Source organism: Rhinichthys klamathensis, unplaced genomic scaffold, assembly GCF_029890125.1.
Source record: "Rhinichthys klamathensis goyatoka isolate OS25496 unplaced genomic scaffold, OSU_Roscu_1.1 h1tg000123l_1, whole genome shotgun sequence".
NCBI classification, from domain to species: Eukaryota; Metazoa; Chordata; class Actinopteri; order Cypriniformes; family Leuciscidae; genus Rhinichthys; species Rhinichthys klamathensis.
The window spans coordinates 9,631,487-9,652,724 of record NW_026606660.1 but is presented as its reverse complement, the minus strand read 5'-3'; the positions used below and the strand labels follow the sequence as shown (position 1 = coordinate 9,652,724).

Below are 21,238 nucleotides of genomic sequence, written 5' to 3'. Positions count from 1 at the left end.
ATTTCTAAAGGCTGATTAAAATACAGCTCAATTGTGTTTCTTCAAGACGACATGGAATGACGTTCAAAAAGCATTTACTTTCCGCAATGTGGCATATTTCAGATGAAATAGAATATTCGCTAGGACACGCTTGATTTTATCCACTGGGAATTGATTGGTTCATTAAATTATATTATTAGTGGTACTTTTTTTCTAAATCCATAACCCTAGTAAGCTTTTTTTTTTGTATTAAACTTTGGCTTTTTATATATATTGGGTGTTTTTGCCTTTTATTATGATAGGATAGCATGTAGACAGGAAACGAGAGGGGGATGGGATCGGGGAGCCGGGACTCAAACTCGGGTCGCCTGAAACGCAACGGCACTATATGTCGGTGCTGCCCACGAGGCTATCGGCGCCAACAACTTTGGCTTTTTATGCTACGGAAATGAATGATGCGTCAAGTTGTGTGGTGATAAAATTAGACGATTTTTCGTCTATTTTCAATTGGTTTACTTGGTTAGATTTTTGTGAATTTTTTGGATTATCATTCAACGCAGATTTATTTTTACAGCCTTCTTCACACAACGTGTGTGTGTGTGGCCCTGTTTACACCTGGTATTAAGATGTGTTTTGGTCTATCAGTTAACAAGTAGACGAGGGAGACACGTTCCCGTTTACACCTGGTGTTTTAATCCATCTCTTTTGTCCACTTTTGATCTCTTCTGTCCTGATTTCTTTGAGGGGAGGGTCTATATGCGGGTAAACGTATGGGCTTTTTCAGATCTTTCGATCTAATGGACGAAATAAACTCATGCAATTTACATGTGAATGAGAAAGTAGACGACTGAAAACATAAGGAGAGCAGCCGCAAGACCACGCTGTGAGTGTTAGAAATCAGGATTGGTGAGAGAACATTGTGCTTGGTACATTTGTCATCTTCAAACCAATCTTGGGTCTTCAGCCAGCAAACTTTAAATCCCGTCTTTTGTGGCTGTTCATTTTTTTACAGTCTATGGTTCGAATCATTCGACCACATGAACGTTTACACTACGAAAAAGATCCGTTCGAATACGTATTCAACTACCTCAGGAAGTGGTCAAAAGTTGACAAACTCAAAACGTTTTAGAACACGTTGAGCGTCATCCACATGTGATCCGATCGACCAAAACACATCTTAATAGCAGGTGTAAACAGGGCCTGTGTGTATATAAAAGATTGTAGTTGTAGAGAACTGGCTATATTTAGGTAGCACTGAGGTACCAATATTTATTTTCTCTACTTGGTTGAACAATGAACAGCAGTGCATCCATTTATTAGCCATAACAGGGTGTTTTATCCCCGTCTATTTTTATACATGAAATGTGACATGCACTGTCATTTTCTCTGCTTCCTACACTAGGAATCTCTGATTCCTAGTGTAACACTGGTTCTCTGGCTGGATGTGAACCAGCGGTTTTCTGCTAATCCCAGTGGTTGTGTCTGGAGCTCGCGGGAGGATTTGTGCTGTCAGACGTCCTCCCATGGCCAGGACTCCATGCTGACACTCGCGGCCCCGTCTGGGCACTGTTATCAGGGGAAGAGAGTGTATCCGTAGTGCCCAAATTAAGCTTCAGTAAACCTGTGGCCGGCAGTCTGTTATGCTGTGGCCTGACAAAACCCAGCAGCAGAAATCCATAAGGATTTACAGGCGCTGTCATCCGTGAACAAGGAAAGTTTGTGACGATTTGTTTCCCACCTTAACATACCATTCAGGCCTTGGAAATAGTGAGGGATAATTGGGTGTTTCTTCAGCGGGCACTTTTATGTCCCAGGAGTTTATTATAAAACAATAGAAACTGGTAAAACTAACTAGATATTTATTTGTATTCTATTTGCTAAATTAAGGGCACAATAAAACATTATAGATGTTATTGTGTTACTTTTTACTGATTTTCAATCTTAACCTTTTAAAATATTTACAAATATTTATTTTATTATTTGTATGATGCATTCACAATTTATCATAAAAAAATAATAAAGTAATAATAAAACAGAGCAATCCCAAGATGGTCCTCGCACCATTGGTGCTCGGGCCCTAAAAATTTGTAAATAATAATAAAAATATGCATTACATTTAAAAAAGAAAATAATCTAATAAAGCTTTCTGTATTTATTGTATGAAATAAAATTGTTTTTAAAAATTGCAAAATCATTAAAAGGTATTTTGTTCTTGAGATATGAGACATTTAATGTGTGAGGGAAAACTTCAAGGTAAAAATGTATGTAATTTTATTGTGCACCATTTCCAACAACCTGTAATTTTGTCAAATTATGCAAAAATTTAGAACGTTTATTTATTTAAGTATAAATTTATATATTTATTTCAAATTTTCAATTTAGGATACATAAAATGCTTAGCGAGGTTAAGGGTCTCGGCCATTTTATTCCAAAAAATGTTTAATGTAATTTCCACCACCGTATTTTCCGTAGCAAAATGTTAAACACAATATATTATTTGAATTGTGATTGTAATGACACTGTGGTGTAAAATACATTTTAGAAAAATGTAAATAAATAGCAAAGCGTATAAACACTGTTAGTAGACATATGAAACTAGTCTGAGTTTGTTTTAAGAGAGTTTATAAAAGTCCACACGCAGGGCCAAAAGTAGTTAGCTCTAAGTGGGTGTTGTTGACATCATATCCTTGTATCAGTTGCGTCAGCCTCCGCTGTTCTGAAAATGCAGTAAATTGAGCTGTATTCAGGTGTGAGGGTGTTCCAGGAACAGCGTTCTGTTCTGCTCCGCCATAGTTAATGGCTACCTTCAGCACTGTTATTTGGAAACATTCATAAATGACCGCAGCGGATTGCTATTCGCCTTGTCTGTTGATGTTTCGGGCTGCTTAGCAATACCCAGGTATTATGTTTTGTTCACAGCAGAGGGAAGAAGATGAGTGGAAATCATCCCATTGTCCTCCATATTCTTTCATTACCCAGCTCTGTTCACCATTTTTCGTTTTTTTAACCCGTCTTCTGTTTACTGAGCACGGTGCTTAGGGCTACAAGCACAGACTTGCTTTAATGAGATATATTTTCTTTCGTCATTACTTAGAAACCACATGTAAAGATTGAGTTTAGGCCCCTGTGTATGTAGTGAGGAGCGTCGGGCTCTTAGGGGCTGTTTATGGGTGAATAATCAAAAGCACAGATTAAAGGAGGATCATAAAAGAGAGTTTCACTCAGGTTAAATGGTCTGCTTTGAGCTTAATGTGTGTGTGTGTGTGTGTGCAGACAACGGCTTAGCTAACAGCTATTTTCTGACATCATTGATAAGCTCAAATTTGGTCCTTTTTTTAAATATGACTTAAAGGAGGAATATCTTGGAAATAAGATTTTCTTTGCTCTTTTAAAATAAAAGAGTTCAATCTGCTTTGTAAGCAAATGCTCCACCCAGAGCATTTATGGGAACTAAGCTGCAACAGTTGGTAAATAGGAAAATAGAAATCACAAACATAAGCACATTAACATATGACCACTCTATATATTTACAATATAGGGCTGTCAATAGATACAAAATTTTAAGCATGATTAATTGTGCCGTTTTTGTGCGATTAATCGCACACTTGTCGTGAAATTAAGCATACACCATTTACACTCACCGGCCACTTTATTAGGTACCCCATGCTAGTAACGGGTTGGACCCCCTTTTGCCTTCAGAACTGCCTCAATTCTTCGTGGCATAGATTCAACAAGGTGCTGGAAGCATTCCTCAGGGAGTTTGGTCCATATTGACATGATGGCATCACACAGTTGCCGCAGATTTGTCGGCTGCACATCCATGATGCGAATCTCCCGTTCCACCACATCCCAAAGATGCTCTATTGTGTTGAGATCTGGTGACTGTGGAGGCCATTTTAGTACAGTGAACTCATTGTCATGTTCAAGAAACCAATTTGAAATGATTAGAGCTTTGTGACATGGTGGAAGTAGCCATCAGAGGATGGGTACATGGTGGCCATAAAGGGATGGACATGGTCAGAAACAATGCTCAGGTAGGCCGTGGAATTTAAACGATGCCCAATTGGCACTAAGGGGCCTAAAGTGTGCCAAGAAAACATCCCCCACACCATTACACCACCACCACCAGCCTGCACAGTGGTAACAAGGCATGATGGTTCCATGTTCTCATTCTGTTTACGCCAAATTCTGACTCTAACATCTGAATGTCTCAACAGAAATCGAGACTCATCAGACCAGGCAACATTTTTCCAGTCTTCAACTGTTCAATTTTGGTGAGCTCTTGCAAATTGTAGCCTCTTTTTCCTATTTGTAGTGGAGATGAGTGGTACCCGGTGGAGTCTTCTGCTGTTGTAGCCCATCCGCCTCAAGGTTGTGCGTGTTGTGGCTTCACAAATGCTTTGCTGCATACCTCGGTTGTAACGAGTGGTTATTTCAGTCACTGTTGCCCTTCTATCAGCTCGAACCAGTCTGGCCATTCTCCTCTGACCTCTGGCATCAACAAGGCATTTCCGCCCACAGAACTGCCGCTCACTGGATGTTTTTTCTTTTTCGGACCATTCTCTGTAAACCCTAGAGATGGTTGTGCGTGAAAATCCCAGTAGATTAGCAGTTTCTGAAATACTCAGACCAGCCCTTCTGGCACCAACAATCATGCCACGTTCAAAGTCACTCAAATCAACTTTCTTCCCCATACTGATGCTCGGTTTGAACTGCAGGAGATTGTCTTGACCATGTCTACATGCCTAAATGCACTGAGTTGCCGCCATGTGATTGGCTGCTTAGAAATTAAGTGTTAACGAGCAGTTGGACAGGTGTACCTAATAAAGTGGCCGGTGAGTGTATATTGTTTAACCCGTTCATTTTGTCATCATTTGCTATATCTAGCAAAGTAAACCAGTAGGTGTCTTTCCAAAAAGGACACTTGGAGACTCCAAAAGGACATCAAATAAATAAATGATATAAGGAGTCCATATAATTCGTAAAGTTATGCACAACAAAGCACCCATGAAAAAAAAAAATATTGGGTGATGAATTTTTTTTGGACTAACGTTATAAGTGAAATTATCATTTATTGTGGTTCTGTATAAAAAAAGAAAAAAGCCATTTTATAATGAAAGAAAATAAATCGCACATATATATCTATAATTTTTTTTATTTGCTTTATTTTAGTTTTACCTGCCATTTTTAACACTCTTTCTTGAATTTAAATGAACTTCTTATTTTATTCATACATTTTAGGATGTGAAAATCTTAATGCAAATGCAAATAAGCCCTCATTTGATTCTACTTTTGATTTGATTTAATTTATTCCTTTTAGAGTTGGCAGTGAATGAACAATATCCTGTAAATGAAAAGCACTGGCGTGTGAAGCTTAATCATCAGAGCTCAGAGGGTGTGGCCTATTGCCAAGGCCGTTTCATTGGCTAATAAAAATCCAAAAATTTATGTTGGATTATGGAAGATTGCATTATTATGTTCTTTCCAGCAAAACAATCTAGCGAGAAGAATAACAAAACGAGTTTTAAAGATAAAATGTCTTCAGATATATCTAACCAGCCTCCCTGTGTGGGCCATTAAACTGGCACGGCTTCCATATTCAACATCCATGGGAAACATTTCGCGTCTATGAATATGGGCCTCTGGGATTACAGTGAACAAACACAACCAGAAAGGCAGATGCCAAAATTGCTGTTTAGATATAAGCTAAGAAGAAGTGTTCAGATCGGATGTGAGGCCAAGGTAGAATCAAGGCTTCAGACAAAGTTGTCGACGTCTCCGAGAAATGATAATGACGCAGAAAGGTTGTCCCGTGAGAGCGAGGCCCGTCTGTTTACCGTCGGCTGGGTGGGCCGACTCTAAGCCTGCTTTATACGCCGGTCTTAGGCAATGTTGAATCTTCCCCAGACCATGACAAACACAAGTAATTTGTTTTTTTAAATGACTTCCGATGCAGCCAGGAAGAGCATGTGTTCTTGTCTACGTATAATGGATAATTGTGCTTTCGTGCTTGATTTATAATTGCTGTGTTTGTTCTATCATGCTTGTGTGAATGTAAATACATGCATTCAGCTCGCCATCTCCTAAAATCTTACCGCAAGGGAGTACTAGCCGACACAAAGACTTCAAACATGGTTTACACATACACACTGAATACGTATCTTGCATTTTGGATTAGCCGATCACTTTAATTAGTCGTTAAATTCATATTTTAGCCACATGACATTTACTGACTCTCATGTTGTTTTGAACCATTATCTTTTTCAATCAGAGCTTTGGCTCTCTAAATTATGATTTTAACTCCCCTTTTTGGAGCTTGGAATTATAAATCACTCTACATCTTTGGAAAATATCTGTAAAATATCTAATTTTATATATTCCAAAAGTGAGAATTGGTACAAGTGTTACCATATATATATACCTTCATATTGTCAGTTACATGCTGTCACGTTGTTCACTATTTGTTTTCATTGTTCACTATTTGTTTGCTCATTTTCCTTTCGACCTAATTTTCCCCATGTGTTTTATTAGTTCTTTTCATTCACCTATGCCTTGTTAATCACCTTGTCAATGATCTCGTTTGCTCCTATGTTTGACTGTGCATTTATACCCTCAGTAAGCTTCTGTTCATTGTCTTATGTTAACGTTACCACCTGGAAATGATCGTCGTCTGTTTATTGGATTATCTCGGTTCATTTCTTGATTCTATTAAATATCACTTTACTGATCCTAAAGCCTGATCTTTCTGAACCCACCAGCCAGCAGCTGTGACACATCTACATTTATTCAAGATAATAGATATAGAATAGAAGATAAAGTGTTAGTGCAAGTGACACATATGATTATATTTACTAATATTTGTTAATATGATTGGTTGGATGCATTTTTGTAAATTCAAAAATAGCTATTGTAAATGAATGTGATGTCAGCATCCAAAAAGGTCACTAAGGTCATCGTCAGTGATGATCTCATCTTCAACGCAGACGGCGAGGGTCTTGAGAAGATCATCAGTGTCACATCAGTGTCGTTTCATTGCTGTCATTCTCGCCTTGTCGCTTTCGCTTTCCTAACCCGCCGGAAAGACGGCAGTTTCATCATATCGCATTCAAGAAGACAAATGTCCCGCTGGCAAACATGTCAGCTTTCTTGTTTTCGGCGTCTACTGACTGCAGCAACTTGTTTCTTTAGTTAATTAATTAGTGATGACTGATTTGTGTTCCATTATTTAGCAGTTACTGCCCTTGTGCATTATTTATTTAGATGCAAGAGAAAGTGAGAATGGAGACTATGAGGGATTTGCAGTTTGATTTCAATGTTTAATGAGGACAAACAATGCAAAAAAAAAATAATCTGTTTTAGAGAGAAAAAATTGGATTTTTGATGAGTTTGTACAAGTTTTCCTGTGTGTTTTGACAGGCTGAATGAACTAAATTCACACCCTTTGGGTCTTATTTGTCAAATCAGCATAGATTTATGCATACAACAAACAAACAATACAAAAACAAAAGTTAGTTAAATCATATATAAATATATGAGTATATATGAAATATTTATATACATTTAAATAGGTTATGTGATTATTAAAATATTTAATATAATTGTATTATTTTAATAGTACTTTCTTGTAGTATTTCGAACCTTCGATGCTAGTCTGTTATAGTCGAGGGCTAATTAAGGGTGAGAAATCCAGCTGAGGATCCATTGAGACACTGCTAGTGAATTGTGCTTACACACGGTTCAAGAGTTCCTGGTTTGACCTGGTTTTGTGTTTGTCTGAACCAGCATGTCTCTGCTGAACCACGACTGCCACCCGAACTGTGTCATGATCTTCGAGGGCAAGAGACTCACGCTGCGAGCTGTTAAGGTCATCGGACCCTGTGAGGAGGTACAGGTCCATCCATACACACTCACATACACCTTGTTTCCCGCTCGCCTTGTCCTTTTTTGCTTTTCTTTTTCACGCTTTTTCACTATCATACACCTTATTTCCCGCTCGCCTTGTCCTTTTCTAAATGACCTGGGACATTTAAATGTATGGGGCACAGGAGAAAGGGATATGTATGGGTCTCAGCTGTCACAGGGCCCAAGAAAACATTACCAATATTTCTTTGGGGGGAAAGTTTTTATTTTATTTATTTGTTTTAATTAATTATTTAGTTATTTCGGCAACACTAAATGGAATTGCAAAAATAGTTCCACTCAAAGTTATTGTTATGTGGGTTGTTTTTTTAAATATTATTCTTATTTCTATTTTTATTTTTCATTTGTCCTTTCGATTTAGTTACATTTTTGTACGTTCTCTAATATCAATAGCTTATTTTAATTATAATTAAAATATTGTTATTTATTATTAGCTCATTTTAGTATTTTAATTGTTTAGTAGTTATTTGGTAATTGTCATTTTTATTTTATTTGTTCAAGTCCCCCTTGGGTGAAAATCAAGCTTTTAATGTTGTTTATATGTCTGTGTGGTGTTTTTAATATGTTTTAAGACAAACCATGTGCAAAGTCAACACCATTGCTTAGTATACACTAACCTAAAGGATTATTAGGAACACCACGCTAATACTGTGTTTGACCCCCTTTCGTCTTCAGAACTGCCTTAATTCTACGTGGCATTGATTCAACAAGGTGCTGAAAGCATTCTTTAGAAATGTTGGCCCATATTGATAGGATAGCATCTTGCAGTTGATGGAGATTTGTGGGATGCACATCCAGGGCACGAAGCTCCCGTTCCACCACATCCCAAAGATGCTCTATTGGGTTGAGATCTGGTGACTGTGGGGCCCATTTTAGTACAGTGAACTCATTGTCATGTTCAAGAAACCAATTTGAAATGATCCGAGCTTTGTGACATGGTGCATTATCCTGCTGGAAGTAGCCATCAGAGGATGGGTACATGGTGGCCATAAAGGGATGGATATGGTCAGAAACAATGCTCAGGTAGGCCGTGGCATTTAAACGATGCCCAATTGGCACTAAGGGGCCTAAAGTGTGCCAAGAAATCATCCCCCTCACCATTACACCACCACCACCAGCCTGCACAGTGGTAACAAGGCATGATGGATCCATGTTTTCATTCTGTTTATGCCAAATTCTGACTCTACCATCTGAATGTCTCAACAGAAATCGAGACTCATCAGACCAGGCAACATTTTTCCAGTCTTCAACTGTCCAATTTTGGTGAGCTCTTGCAAATTGTAGCCTCTTTTTCCTATTTGTAGTGGAGATGAGTGGTCCCCGGTGGGGTCTTCTGCTGATGTAGCCCATCCGCCTCAAGGTTGTGCGTGTTGTGGCTTCACAAATGCTTTGCTGCATACCTCGGTTGTAACGAGTGGTTATTTCAGTCAAAGTTGCTCTTCTATCAGCTTGAATCAGTCGGCCCATTCTCCTCTGACCTCTTGCATCAACAAGGCATTTTCGCCCACAGGACTGCCGCATACTGGATGTTTTCCCCTTTTCACACCATTCTTTGTAAACCCTAGAAATGGTTGTGCGTGAAAATCCCAGTAACTGAGCAGATTGTGAAATACTCAGACCGGCCCGTCTGGCACCATGCCACGCTCAAAATTGCTTAAAATCGCCTTTCTTTCCCATTCTGACATTCAGTTTGGAGTTCAGGAGATTGTCTTAACCAGGACCACACCCCTAAATGCATTGAAGCAACTGCCATGTGATTGGTTGATTAGATAATTGCATTAATGAGAAATTGAACAGGTGTTCCTAATAATCCTTTAGGTGAGTGTATAAAACTGCAGTGTACCAAAGACAGTCTCAAAAACACGGTTTGAAATCGCTGGTGTTTCTGAAGTCACAAACTACCTTGTAACCATCAGGTCAACGTGTGATCGTCAGCGAGCGGATCTCTGAGCTGGTGCGAGTGAGTGGAGGCGGGGCTAATTTGCATATTCATAGAACCGCGTATACTAAATGAGGCAAGGGTGTAGAGTTACATTCTAGCTATTTTAAGGAAAAAACATTTAAATATGTAATTTTGGTGATCAAAAGTGAGTTTTAAGGGATAAAATTATTGACTACAGGGGGACTTTAAAATGTATTTTTCCAGTAATGTTCATTTTTATTTTTACTTCAGTTAATAAAAATGTTTTCATTCAGTTTCCCGCCCCGTACTCACTCCATTGACTGAGCCAGAAACTCTCAGATAAACAAAGTAATATTTTCATAGTGTCATGGAGCCACAGTGTTTTACTTTTCAGCCCACAAATAGCAGTTGTCTATTCATTTTAAACCAGGACAGGAGAAAGTATTTTAACTTCCAAAAAAATATACACATCACACCACATTTTCTCAGTTGCAGGCACTTAACGGAGCCCCTGCCAGATTAACTTCACCCTAATGCAGTCGTCCCGTGAATAAATCTAAAAGCAACATCCTACATTTACATTTACTGCATTTAGCAGACACTCTCATCCAGAGCGTCCTGCAGAACTCTTTAACAATCACTCCCGACTAATCAGAGCTCATTTAAACCTATTTACCTGACCGCACACATCCATCACACATCCAGCCAGAATAACTAGTAGAAAGCCGAGATATTCATATACATTAACACCTGAATCTGTGCAGGGATGTGGTATTTCGCATTGGCCCTGTTCGACACGCTCGACAAACTCTCATTATTCGTCCGTTCTGTTTATTTCTGCTCCGAAAGTTTAGATATTCCCAAGTAAATCAGGCAGTCATGCTTAATTTCCCTCTGACAGTGGGAGGAAACGCCGAGGGAGCAAAAGCGAACTGGAATGAAATTACCAGCAAGCTCTCTGTACACAGGAAGTAATGAGAATTCACACTATAGGTGTACGATATGGCAGAATACACAAGTGCTCATCGTCCCACAGACACTGTTTACACACACACAAACACACACGCATTCGCACGGCACGATTATAATTCATACACCCACACACATCTGCACACTGTACACACGGCACTGTTTGCCCATAAGGGTCGTACTCATTTTGGATCGGTTTTTCGTTTTCTCCTCTTCCGGTTTCTGTTGCTTTCTCTATTTACCCATCTTTTCTGTATGTACTCTACTCTTTCTAACGGTCTAGTTTTCTCTCTCTCCGCTTCACTCAATAACTCATTCATTGGAATAACTGTTTTCAATTATCTCCCACTCTCTATATTTGACCTCCCCACGAGAGAGTTTGGAAATGGAAACGCTTTCTGCATACTGTGCAGAATATGCGGTCATGCATACTTTTTATTGTCTTTACTTTTCTTTTCTTTTGTCTTTTTTTTTTTTTTTAGATAACAGGTGAAACAATATGCAGCATGCTACTTTATTGTCACATGACCCTACTACATAACATTGCATATTTAATTTAGTAAGTAGTGTTCAGCTATCATCTTGGAAATAAATATGTGGTTGTTACATATTTCATCAAATTTTAGCGAAAAAGTTATTTTTAAAATTCTAATCAAATGAGTCAAGATGGCGATGTAAAGGTGAAAATCATGGTTGATGTTGCTTCTGATTCATTTGTCATGTTAGACCGATGGGATGATACATTTTTATATATATTGAAAAATATGCAACAAATGGCAGAAATATATTGCTAATATAGATTTACATAAATGCAATGTAACAGAACACAAGACATAGCATAACACAATTTGGTCTGATTTTTTTTTTTCCTGTCTGGGGAAGTGGATGTTCAAGCACATTGCATTGTGGGATACAGTATTCTATGCAGCTTTCTGTGGTTTTATACTGCACATTTTAAGTAAGTGATACACTGTAAAAAAAAATATTATCATGATTTGTCATCACTTTTTTTTGTCACATCAACTTATGTTCATATAACATCATATCTTGAGTTTCTGTTGATTAAAGCAATCTTCTTCATTGTATTGACTCAAATTTATAATTTCAATGAACTCAAAATTGTAAGGCAGCCAGTTACTTACTTTTTTAAGTTAAATTAACAATATTTTTTTTACAGTGTATGACACTTAATAACAATAATAATAAAATTGTTGATGCAATGCAGAATAAATAGAATATCTCTCTTAATGGCTAACACATAAACACAAACAATGCCCATTAAAGCAAAGACACGTTTTCTTTTCATTTACATCCTGCAGAATTGGAAAGTTAAGGCTACAATAAGTGTTTTTCATGTTAGCTCAGCAGGCAGACTTCTCATTATTTAAGGCTAAACTGCCATAAGACATTGGCTCTGTTCCAAACCCTAGTGAGCAGCATCTGTGTCTGCTGTCTACATAGGCAACTTTACTTTCTAAGGCTTAGAAGGTAGTTGCCTAGACAGTAAGGCATCATCCTATAACCCAAATGAAGCCTTGTACCCTTTTTTGTTTGAAACACCCTTCATAGGAAACTCAGTTTTTATTCAGCATAACTCAGCATATTTTTTTATTCTATACTTTTTTTTACCCAATAAAATATATAAATAATTTATTTGAAGCATTATACAATATACTGCGGAGCCTCTAAAGAGACCTTTATTTTTATTTTTGCAAAGGTCCCTTTAGGGGCTGCGTAATATACTGGCATTCAAAAGTTTGGGCTCTGTAAGTTTTTTTTTGTTTTGTTTTCTGATGGAAATTAATACTTTTATTTTGCAAAAATGCATTAAATTGATCAAATTGACAGTTAAGACTTTTAAATTGTTACAATAAAAATTCTGTTTAAAATCTTACTGTTTTTTATATATATATATTAGAATGATTTCGGTTGGATCATGTTACACTGAAGACTGAAGTAATGATGCTAAAAAATTCAGCATTTTATCACAGGAATAAATTACAGTTTCAAATATTTTAAAATAGAAAAGTTATTTAAATTTGTCATAATATTACTGTTTTTACTGTATTATTTATCCAATAAATGACGAATTGGGCAGCATAAGACAATTTTTTTCAACAAAAAAAAATATCGACCACAAACTTTTGTACGGTATGTGGAAATATGACACAAATGTATTTCTAATTCGATTCCATTCATCTTGAATGAACATCTCTTCTGATTTCATTGCAATGCATGAATGCATTTTGGGATTACTACCTGAATATCCATTTTTCATACTCTACATCAAAACAATGCCTAAATTTCCTTATAGCATTTAAAATGACTGATTTTAGTGTTTAGTTACCAGGGTTTTCTAGTTGCCTGAAATCTTTCAACTAACCATCTCTAATCTCTCCCTCTTTTTAGCTAACTATAAGCTACACCGATGTCCTCGCACCTAGCAAAGAGAGACGTTCCCGATTACAGGAGCAGTACCACTTCTTGTGTCAGTGCGCTCGCTGTACCGCTGAGGACAAGGTGAGCCGTGTGAACATCCCCTCAGATCCATCTTCCCTTCCCTGATCTTTCTTATCCACCCTTTATCCTCATTTTTCTATTTCTTTCACTTTCACCCCATCACTCCTGGAAAAGGCTTCTCCCCGCCTCATTGTGTCCTGGCGGGATCACTATCTATCATCCCTGTTCTCCTCCATGTTCTCTTTTCCTCGCTCTTTTGCTCTGTGTCTGTCCCACTCAGCACTCGAAAGCATCTGATGATGTGTCAAGTCTGTCAGACCCGGTCCTAGACCATCACCGGTCTCTCAGCACTGCCCCGGGGAACCTGTCCTCAGCAGGCCCTGTCATCTGTGATCATCACTGCGATGACAGGAGCATGTCAAGAATAAAGCTTCGGATGGCATGCATGAGAGCGGACGAATGAATGCTAAAGATGGAGCGAGGAGAGATGGGAATTTAAAGATGAAATGTGTCATTTTTTGGATGTTAAAGTACCTATTTTCCTCCATACTTAGTACGCACAAACACCAATAAGTAAGCCATTTTGTATGTTGATTCCCAGAAAATTGTAAGCATTCTATTTCTAATCTTCTAATCTATTTTTAATCTTATAAATTTCAGGCATATAAGAAACTCTCTTACCATTGAGGCATCAAATACCTACTTAAGTGCAATGATTATTTAAGACCACTTGAATCATTATATAAAACAGCCCTTAAGATCCATGATAAAAAAGACTTGTCAATATCACCACTGCAAAATAATGACCAAGTATAATATTTTACATTTTGGAAATTTGATAAGGCATTCGAATGTTTGTTTACTTTTTAAAATCATTCATAATGCTGTCGCTTCTCCTCTAAAAAAATGTATTGTGCTCAACTCCGAAAAAAAAAAAGAGCTACTCGGTCGGCCACTAGAGGAGAATGCAAGAATCATTATTACATATTCGAGTCTTTAGCAACCCAGATCTATATCTAATATGGATGGATCTCTACCTATTGTGATAATATAAAACTCTCCTGATATTAGAGTAACAATTACAGCAGAAAAAAAATAAAGCATATTTGTTACCTTTTGGAGCTTTTATACCATCATCACTGTCCCAAGTAAAGTCAGATCGCTGACAGCTTCTTCACCAGATCCACCTTTAAGTGACAGTGACTCTAGTATTTGACTGCGTACAGTACTTGCTCTGAAAAAAAGAGGAATCTAAATTGTGAGATAAAAAACTACTTCTTTTGTTGTTGTTTTATTCTGTGGCGGAAACAAGCTTCCATATTCTGCAGAACACAAAAAAAAAGATATTTAGAAAATGTTTCTTGTCCAATGAGAGTTATTGGGGTCCAATGTTTTTATGGACCCCATTGAATTTCATTGTATGGACAAAAACCTTTTTAAAATATCTTCTTTTGTATTTCACAAAAGAACGAAAGTCATAACAGGTTTGGAATGTGAGGTTGAGTCAATGATTTACATTTTTTGTTGAACTATCCCATCAAATGCATGTGCAAGTGAAAAAAGAAATATGGCAAGCCGTTTCGGCTTTTAATCATTTCTAGGATATGAATTTTTGATTCATCAACAAGTTAAAAGGATAATTCTTGATGTCAGGAATGGAATTTTTACATGTAATAATGGCTATTTTTTATATCAGGAATTACATTTGCTAATTACAAACTGCTAATCTACTGGGATTTTCACGCACAACCATCTCTAGGGTTTACAGAGAATGGTCCGAAAAAGAAAAAACATCCAGTGAGCGGCAGTTCTGTGGGCGGAAATGCCTTGTTGATGCCAGAGGTCAGAGGAGAATGGCCAGACTGGTTCGAGCTGATAGAAGGGCAACAGTGACTGAAATAACCACTCGTTACAACCGAGGTATGCAGCAAAGCATTTGTGAAAACACAACACGCACAACCTTGAGGCGGATGGGCTACAACAGCAGAAGACTCCACCGGGTACCACTCATCTCCACTACAAATAGGAAAAAGAGGCTACAATTTGCAAGAGCTCACCAAAATTGAACAGTTGAAGACTGGAAAAATGTTGCCTGGTCTGATGAGTCTCGATTTCTGTTGAGACATTCAGATGTTAGAGTCAGAATTTGGCGTAAACAGAATGAGAACATGGAACCATCATGCCTTGTTACCACTGTGCAGGCTGGTGGTGGTGGTGTAATGGTGTGGGGGATGTTTTCCTGGCACACTTTAGGCCCCTTAGTGCCAATTGGGCATCGTTTAAATGCCACGGCCTACCTGAGCATTGTTTCTGACCATGTCCATCCCTTTATGGCCACCATGTACCCATCCTCTGATGGCTACTTCCACCATGTCACAAAGCTCTAATCATTTCAAATTGGTTTCTTGAACATGACAATGAGTTCACTGTACTAAAATGGCCTCCACAGTCACCAGATCTCAACCCAATAGAGCATCTTTGGGATGTGGTGGAACGGGAGATTCGCATCATGGATGTGCAGCCGACAAATCTGCGGCAACTGTGTGATGCCATCATGTCAATATGGACCAAACTCCCTGAGGAATGCTTCCAGCACCTTGTTGAATCTATGCCACGAAGAATTGAGGCAGTTCTGAAGGCAAAAGGGGGTCCAACCCGTTACTAGCATGGGGTACCTAATAAAGTGGCCGGTGAGTGTATATTGCAAAATTCAATGCAATATCAGATATCAAGAAAAAAAATGTTTACTATTTGAAATGTAATTTTTTTATATCAAGAATGATATCAATGAGGACATTATTGTTGATGTCAAGAAGGGCTGGGCAATGATTAATCGCGATTAATCGCATCCAAAATAAAAGTTTGTGTTTACATAATATGTGTGTGTAGTGTGTATAATTATTTTGTATATTTAAATACACACACATGCATGTATATATTTAAGAAATATTTGCATGTATATACTTAATGTATATTTATACATAATTAATATTATATATAAATATTTGATATATTAATAACACATTTTTCTTAAATATATATATGCATGTGTGTGTATTTATAAATACAAAATAATTATACACACTACACACACATACACTCACCGGCCACTTTATTAGGTACACCTGTCCAACTGCTCGTTAACACTTAATTTCTAAGCAGCCAATCACATGGCGGCAACTCAGTGCATTTAGGCATGTAGACATGGTCAAGACAATCTCCTGCAGTTCAAACCGAGCATCAGTATGGGGAAGAAAGTTGATTTGAGTGACTTTGAACGTGGCATGATTGTTGGTGCCAGAAGGGCTGGTCTGAGTATTTCAGAAACTGCTAATCTACTGGGATTTTCACGCACAACCATCTCTAGGGTTTACAGAGAATGGTCCGAAAATGAAAAAACATCCAGTGAGCGGCAGTTCTGTGGGCGGAAATGCCTTGTTGATGCCAGAGGTCAGAGGAGAATGGCCAGACTGGTTCGAGCTGATAGAAGGGCAACAGTGACTGAAATAACCACTCGTTACAACCGAGGTATGCAGCAAAGCATTTGTGAAGCCACAACACGCACAACCTTGAGGCGGATGGGCTACAACAGCAGAAGACTCCACCGGGTACCACTCATCTCCACTACAAATAGGAAAAAGAGGCTACAATTTGCAAGAGCTCACCAAAATTGAACAGTTGAAGACTGGAAAAATGTTGCCTGGTCTGATGAGTCTCGATTTCTGTTGAGACATTCAGATGTTAGAGTCAGAATTTGGCGTAAACAGAATGAGAACATGGAACCATCATGCCTTGTTACCACTGTGCAGGCTGGTGGTGGTGGTGTAATGGTGTGGGGGATGTTTTCCTGGCACACTTTAGGCCCCTTAGTGCCAATTGGGCATCGTTTAAATGCCACGGCCTACCTGAGCATTGTTTCTGACCATGTCCATCCCTTTATGGCCACCATGTACCCATCCTCTGATGGCTACTTCCACCATGTCACAAAGCTCTAATCATTTCAAATTGGTTTCTTGAACATGACAATGAGTTCACTGTACTAAAATGGCCTCCACAGTCACCAGATCTCAACCCAATAGAGCATCTTTGGGATGTGGTGGAACGGGAGATTCGCATCATGGATGTGCAGCCGACAAATCTGTGGCAACCGTGTGATGCCATCATGTCAATATGGACCAAACTCCGTGAGGAATGCGTCCAGCACCTTGTTGAATCTATGCCACGAAGAATTGAGGCAGTTCTGAAGGCAAAAGGGGGTCCAACCAGTTACTAGCATGGGGTACCTAATAAAGTGGCCGGTGAGTGTATATTATGTAAACAAACTTTTATTTTGGATGCGATTAATCGTTGCCCAGCCCTAGTTTTCACAAATGAAAATGTAATTCCTAATATCAAAAATAGCTATTGTTACTAGTAAAAATTCCATTCATGATAGCAAGAACGATTATTTTAACTAGTGAAAATTGAATTGTTGATAGCCATTTATATCCTGGGAATGATTAAAAGTCAAAAGGGCTTGCCATAAAGAAACAGAAGTGGTGTTGTGTGTGCTCCAACATGTCAGTGGCGTACACAAGTTCCTTCCAGGCTTATGTTGTGGTTATTTTGCACCTGCATGCCGGCATACCATGCTAAATAACTGTGCTCTGAGCTCAAGAGAAAGAGGCTTTATCCTGCTGTTAACACCTACACAGCTGCTCGGACTGACCTCTGCTTGAGTCATCTGTCAGATACGTGCGGATAAGAATAAACGCTCTTGCTCAGGGCTGCTGAGATGGAGACTTGGGTTTCATCCCTGAATCCAACAGTGGTAGAAACAGTGGAAGCTTTTTAAGCTTGTTTTTCATAAATGTTTTGGATTTTAGGACAACTGATATGTGTGGTACTACAAACTCACATCTATTTGTCCATGCATCGGTTTCTTCTATCCGTCCATCCATTAATCAATCAATCAACCAACCGAATGCAAGTCATTTTTGGATAAAAGGTGAATAGGCCTGAGCCTAGGCACCAGAATATCATAGAGACTGAGTATTATGGAAATATTCATTTAATAAATTATTGAACATTTTTTTATTTAAAAGTACAATTATTTATTTTCTTCTATGCCTGTACTGGGATCGGTAAGATTTGTAAAATGTTTTTAAAAGTCTCTTCTGCTCACAAAGGCTGCATTTATTTGTTCAAAAATACAGTAATATTGTGAAAAATATTATAAATTAAAATAAGTTTTTTTTATTTGAATATTTTTAAATGTCATTTATCCTTGTGATGCGAAGCTCAATTTTCAGCATCATTACTCCAGTCTTCAGTGTCACATGATCAGATTCAGAAATCATTCTAATATGCTGATTTCCTGCTCAAGAAATATGTCTGATTATTATCAATGTTGAAAACAGTTGTGCTTCTTACTATTTTTGTGGAATTCTTTTCAGTATTCTTTCATTTAAAAAAAGCTCAAAAGAACAGCATAAAAAATATTTTGTAACATTATAAATATTTTTACTGTCATTTTTGATCAATTTAATGCATCCTTACTGAATAAAGTTTTTTTTTTTTTGATGTAACTGTCCCCAAACATTTAAACAAAAGTGTATATAGTATTTATTTAATTTCTGACCTTAAAAAAAACATTTTCTACAATACAGTAAAAAAAGTTTTTTCTCCTTGTTTTTGTTGTTTAGCACATTTCTTATCATCACACTCCATCACATACTCTCATTGTGGTCCAGGTAAACCCTGCTTTATGTCCCCCTAAAGTTGGCAATATCCGAAATCCGAAATTTTTTGGTCCCCTTGTCGAAAACAGCTTATAAATCAGACTAAATTATGTTTTTTGAAAATGTAAAAATGCTGATTTTTGTTTTGTTTTTTTGTGATGGGTAGGTTTAGGATTACGGGATAGATTATACAGTTTGTGCAGTATAAAAATCATTATGTCTATGTAAAGTCCCCCAAAAACATAACGTGTGCATGTGCGTGTGTGTGTGTGTGTATTAGGTAATTACAGGTGAGGTGTGTGAAGTGTTACACTGATGACACTCTGATGAGAGGGATTTGTTGATTCACCACCGGCTTTGCGGTAATCTGACAACCTGTGTGAGTTCAGTAGGACATACTGACACTCTAAAACAATAGAGCCGCTGTATGTGCAGTTAAGTACAGGGAGGGGTTGCTCAGGTTATCACCTTCCCAGAATCTCCCGAGACCGGAGATGTGATTCAGTCTGACAGTCAAGTGGGGGGTCACAGATGTTACTCGGTTCATGAAGGACTGTCTGGTCACACTGGTCATGTCTTTTTTTCAGTTTTTTAGTATTCAGTGTTCTTTCACATTTGCGCCATATCTCCTTTAAAAATTAGCTGTGTCACATTTCTTATAGTATGCAAATAGTATTCTAAATAGTATGCAAGAGAAGAGTTAATGCATCCCAGAAAGAGGTGGGCATCTGCCGATGATTTTAAATAAAAAAGTTTGCATGTTAATTTAGCAAATTAATTTATGGCAATGGCAGTCAACAGAATAAAAAAATTAAAATAATCATATATAATATTTTTTTTTTTCCTGGTAGATTTTTGCTGTACTTAAAACGTGCATGTTTTTTTAGTGAATAAGCCAACAACCTGTTGCATAACAAAAAAGGAATAATTTTTGGCAGTTCGGCATGTTTTCTTACTACATTCCTATGATGTGCTTTTGTCGGCAAAGTGCTTTTATGTGTAGTAGGACTATATGAAATGGGATACGTTTGCTAAAGCCGTTAGACTTCCTGTCATGCTTTGTTCAGTGGGATATTTTTCGAACTCAGTGCACTCTAATCAGTACTGTAATGAATAACATGATTATTGAATTTACACAATAATAAACAAAGTCTGAACCACCGTCTACAATTCCTGACTCGCTCCCTGTAATTAGGCTGTTCACGTTAACGAGAAAATGGCTTTTTCATTGAAAAGGAGCAGCAAATAGAACAGTTTTTGCATCATGTACAGACCCCTTTGTGCAAGCAGCAATTAGATGTTTAATTTAAAGCTTCAAAGCCATTTTATAATTATACAGATCTGACCAGAATGTAAAAGGGATTCTGACATAATGTACAGGTAAAAGGACTGTTTTTGTCTTGTGGCAAAACCTCAATAGGGTTTGGTGTGATTGACAAGTTGCAGTGTGTTTTACCATGTTCAACGATAAGTGATTTCATGTGCAGCTTTCAGTTTATTAGTGATTCTGCAGTAGAAACGGAGCATTATGGTCCGGTGGAGATTTCTGGAAGTTAGTAGCACTCATTGGTGGATGGCCTGTGGGTTTTTGGCCTCTCATGACATCCACATTTCGGTCAGCTTTGCACTCTCTTCCCTGATAAATCATTTATAAAGCTTGCATCGTTTGCATGGACTGAGTGCACTTGGACAAAAACATAACAGTGTACACTTTGTACAGCTTTCCATGAATATCTGAATTCATTTTGTCACTAAAAAACTAAAATTGGTTTCTCAACCCTTGGCTGAACCATACAAATATCTCCACACGGCTTCATGATATACTTCCTGCAGCGAGGTTGATGTCCTCACATCGGAGTTTATGTGGAAAACCAAAAAAAAATGTTTTATTGTTTTTGCCCAATTCATACATAAATTCATTATGGCCTTTCTCATCCGCAGAACTTGGCCTGATAAAGATGTCCATGGTTTATTCTTTTTGGTATGTTCTCATGCCTTGAAGCTTGCAATAAAATATTTCTAAAAACCAATACAGGATCTTTCTGAAATTGTAGATACTGTATGTCGCATGCAAATATGGACAGCATCAATTTTTTTAAGTTTGTCTTTTTGATGGTCTTCTCACTTCCGTTTTAGCAATTTTATGTTTGCTACTGTATCTCTAGAAAAATTGAGATAGCCATTAAACATGAAAGTATTATGCAATCATTTAAGATATTTCTCCTTATAGAAACTCTTTGGCATATAAAGGGTTCTTTAAAAATTGATCCAAGAACCCTAGGGATGT

General features: G+C 37.8%; 1 protein-coding gene across 1 annotated transcript in view; it reads left to right on the top strand.

The window, feature by feature from the left end:
• smyd3 (SET and MYND domain containing 3) overlaps positions 1 to 21,238 on the top strand; it is a 216,450-nt gene that overhangs the window by 171,878 nt on the left and 23,334 nt on the right. Inside the window, exons 7-8 of the mRNA XM_056256150.1 lie at positions 7,762 to 7,864; positions 13,181 to 13,291. Of these exons, the coding sequence (XP_056112125.1) occupies positions 7,762 to 7,864; positions 13,181 to 13,291 (214 nt within the window). The remainder of the gene's footprint in view (positions 1 to 7,761; positions 7,865 to 13,180; positions 13,292 to 21,238) is intronic.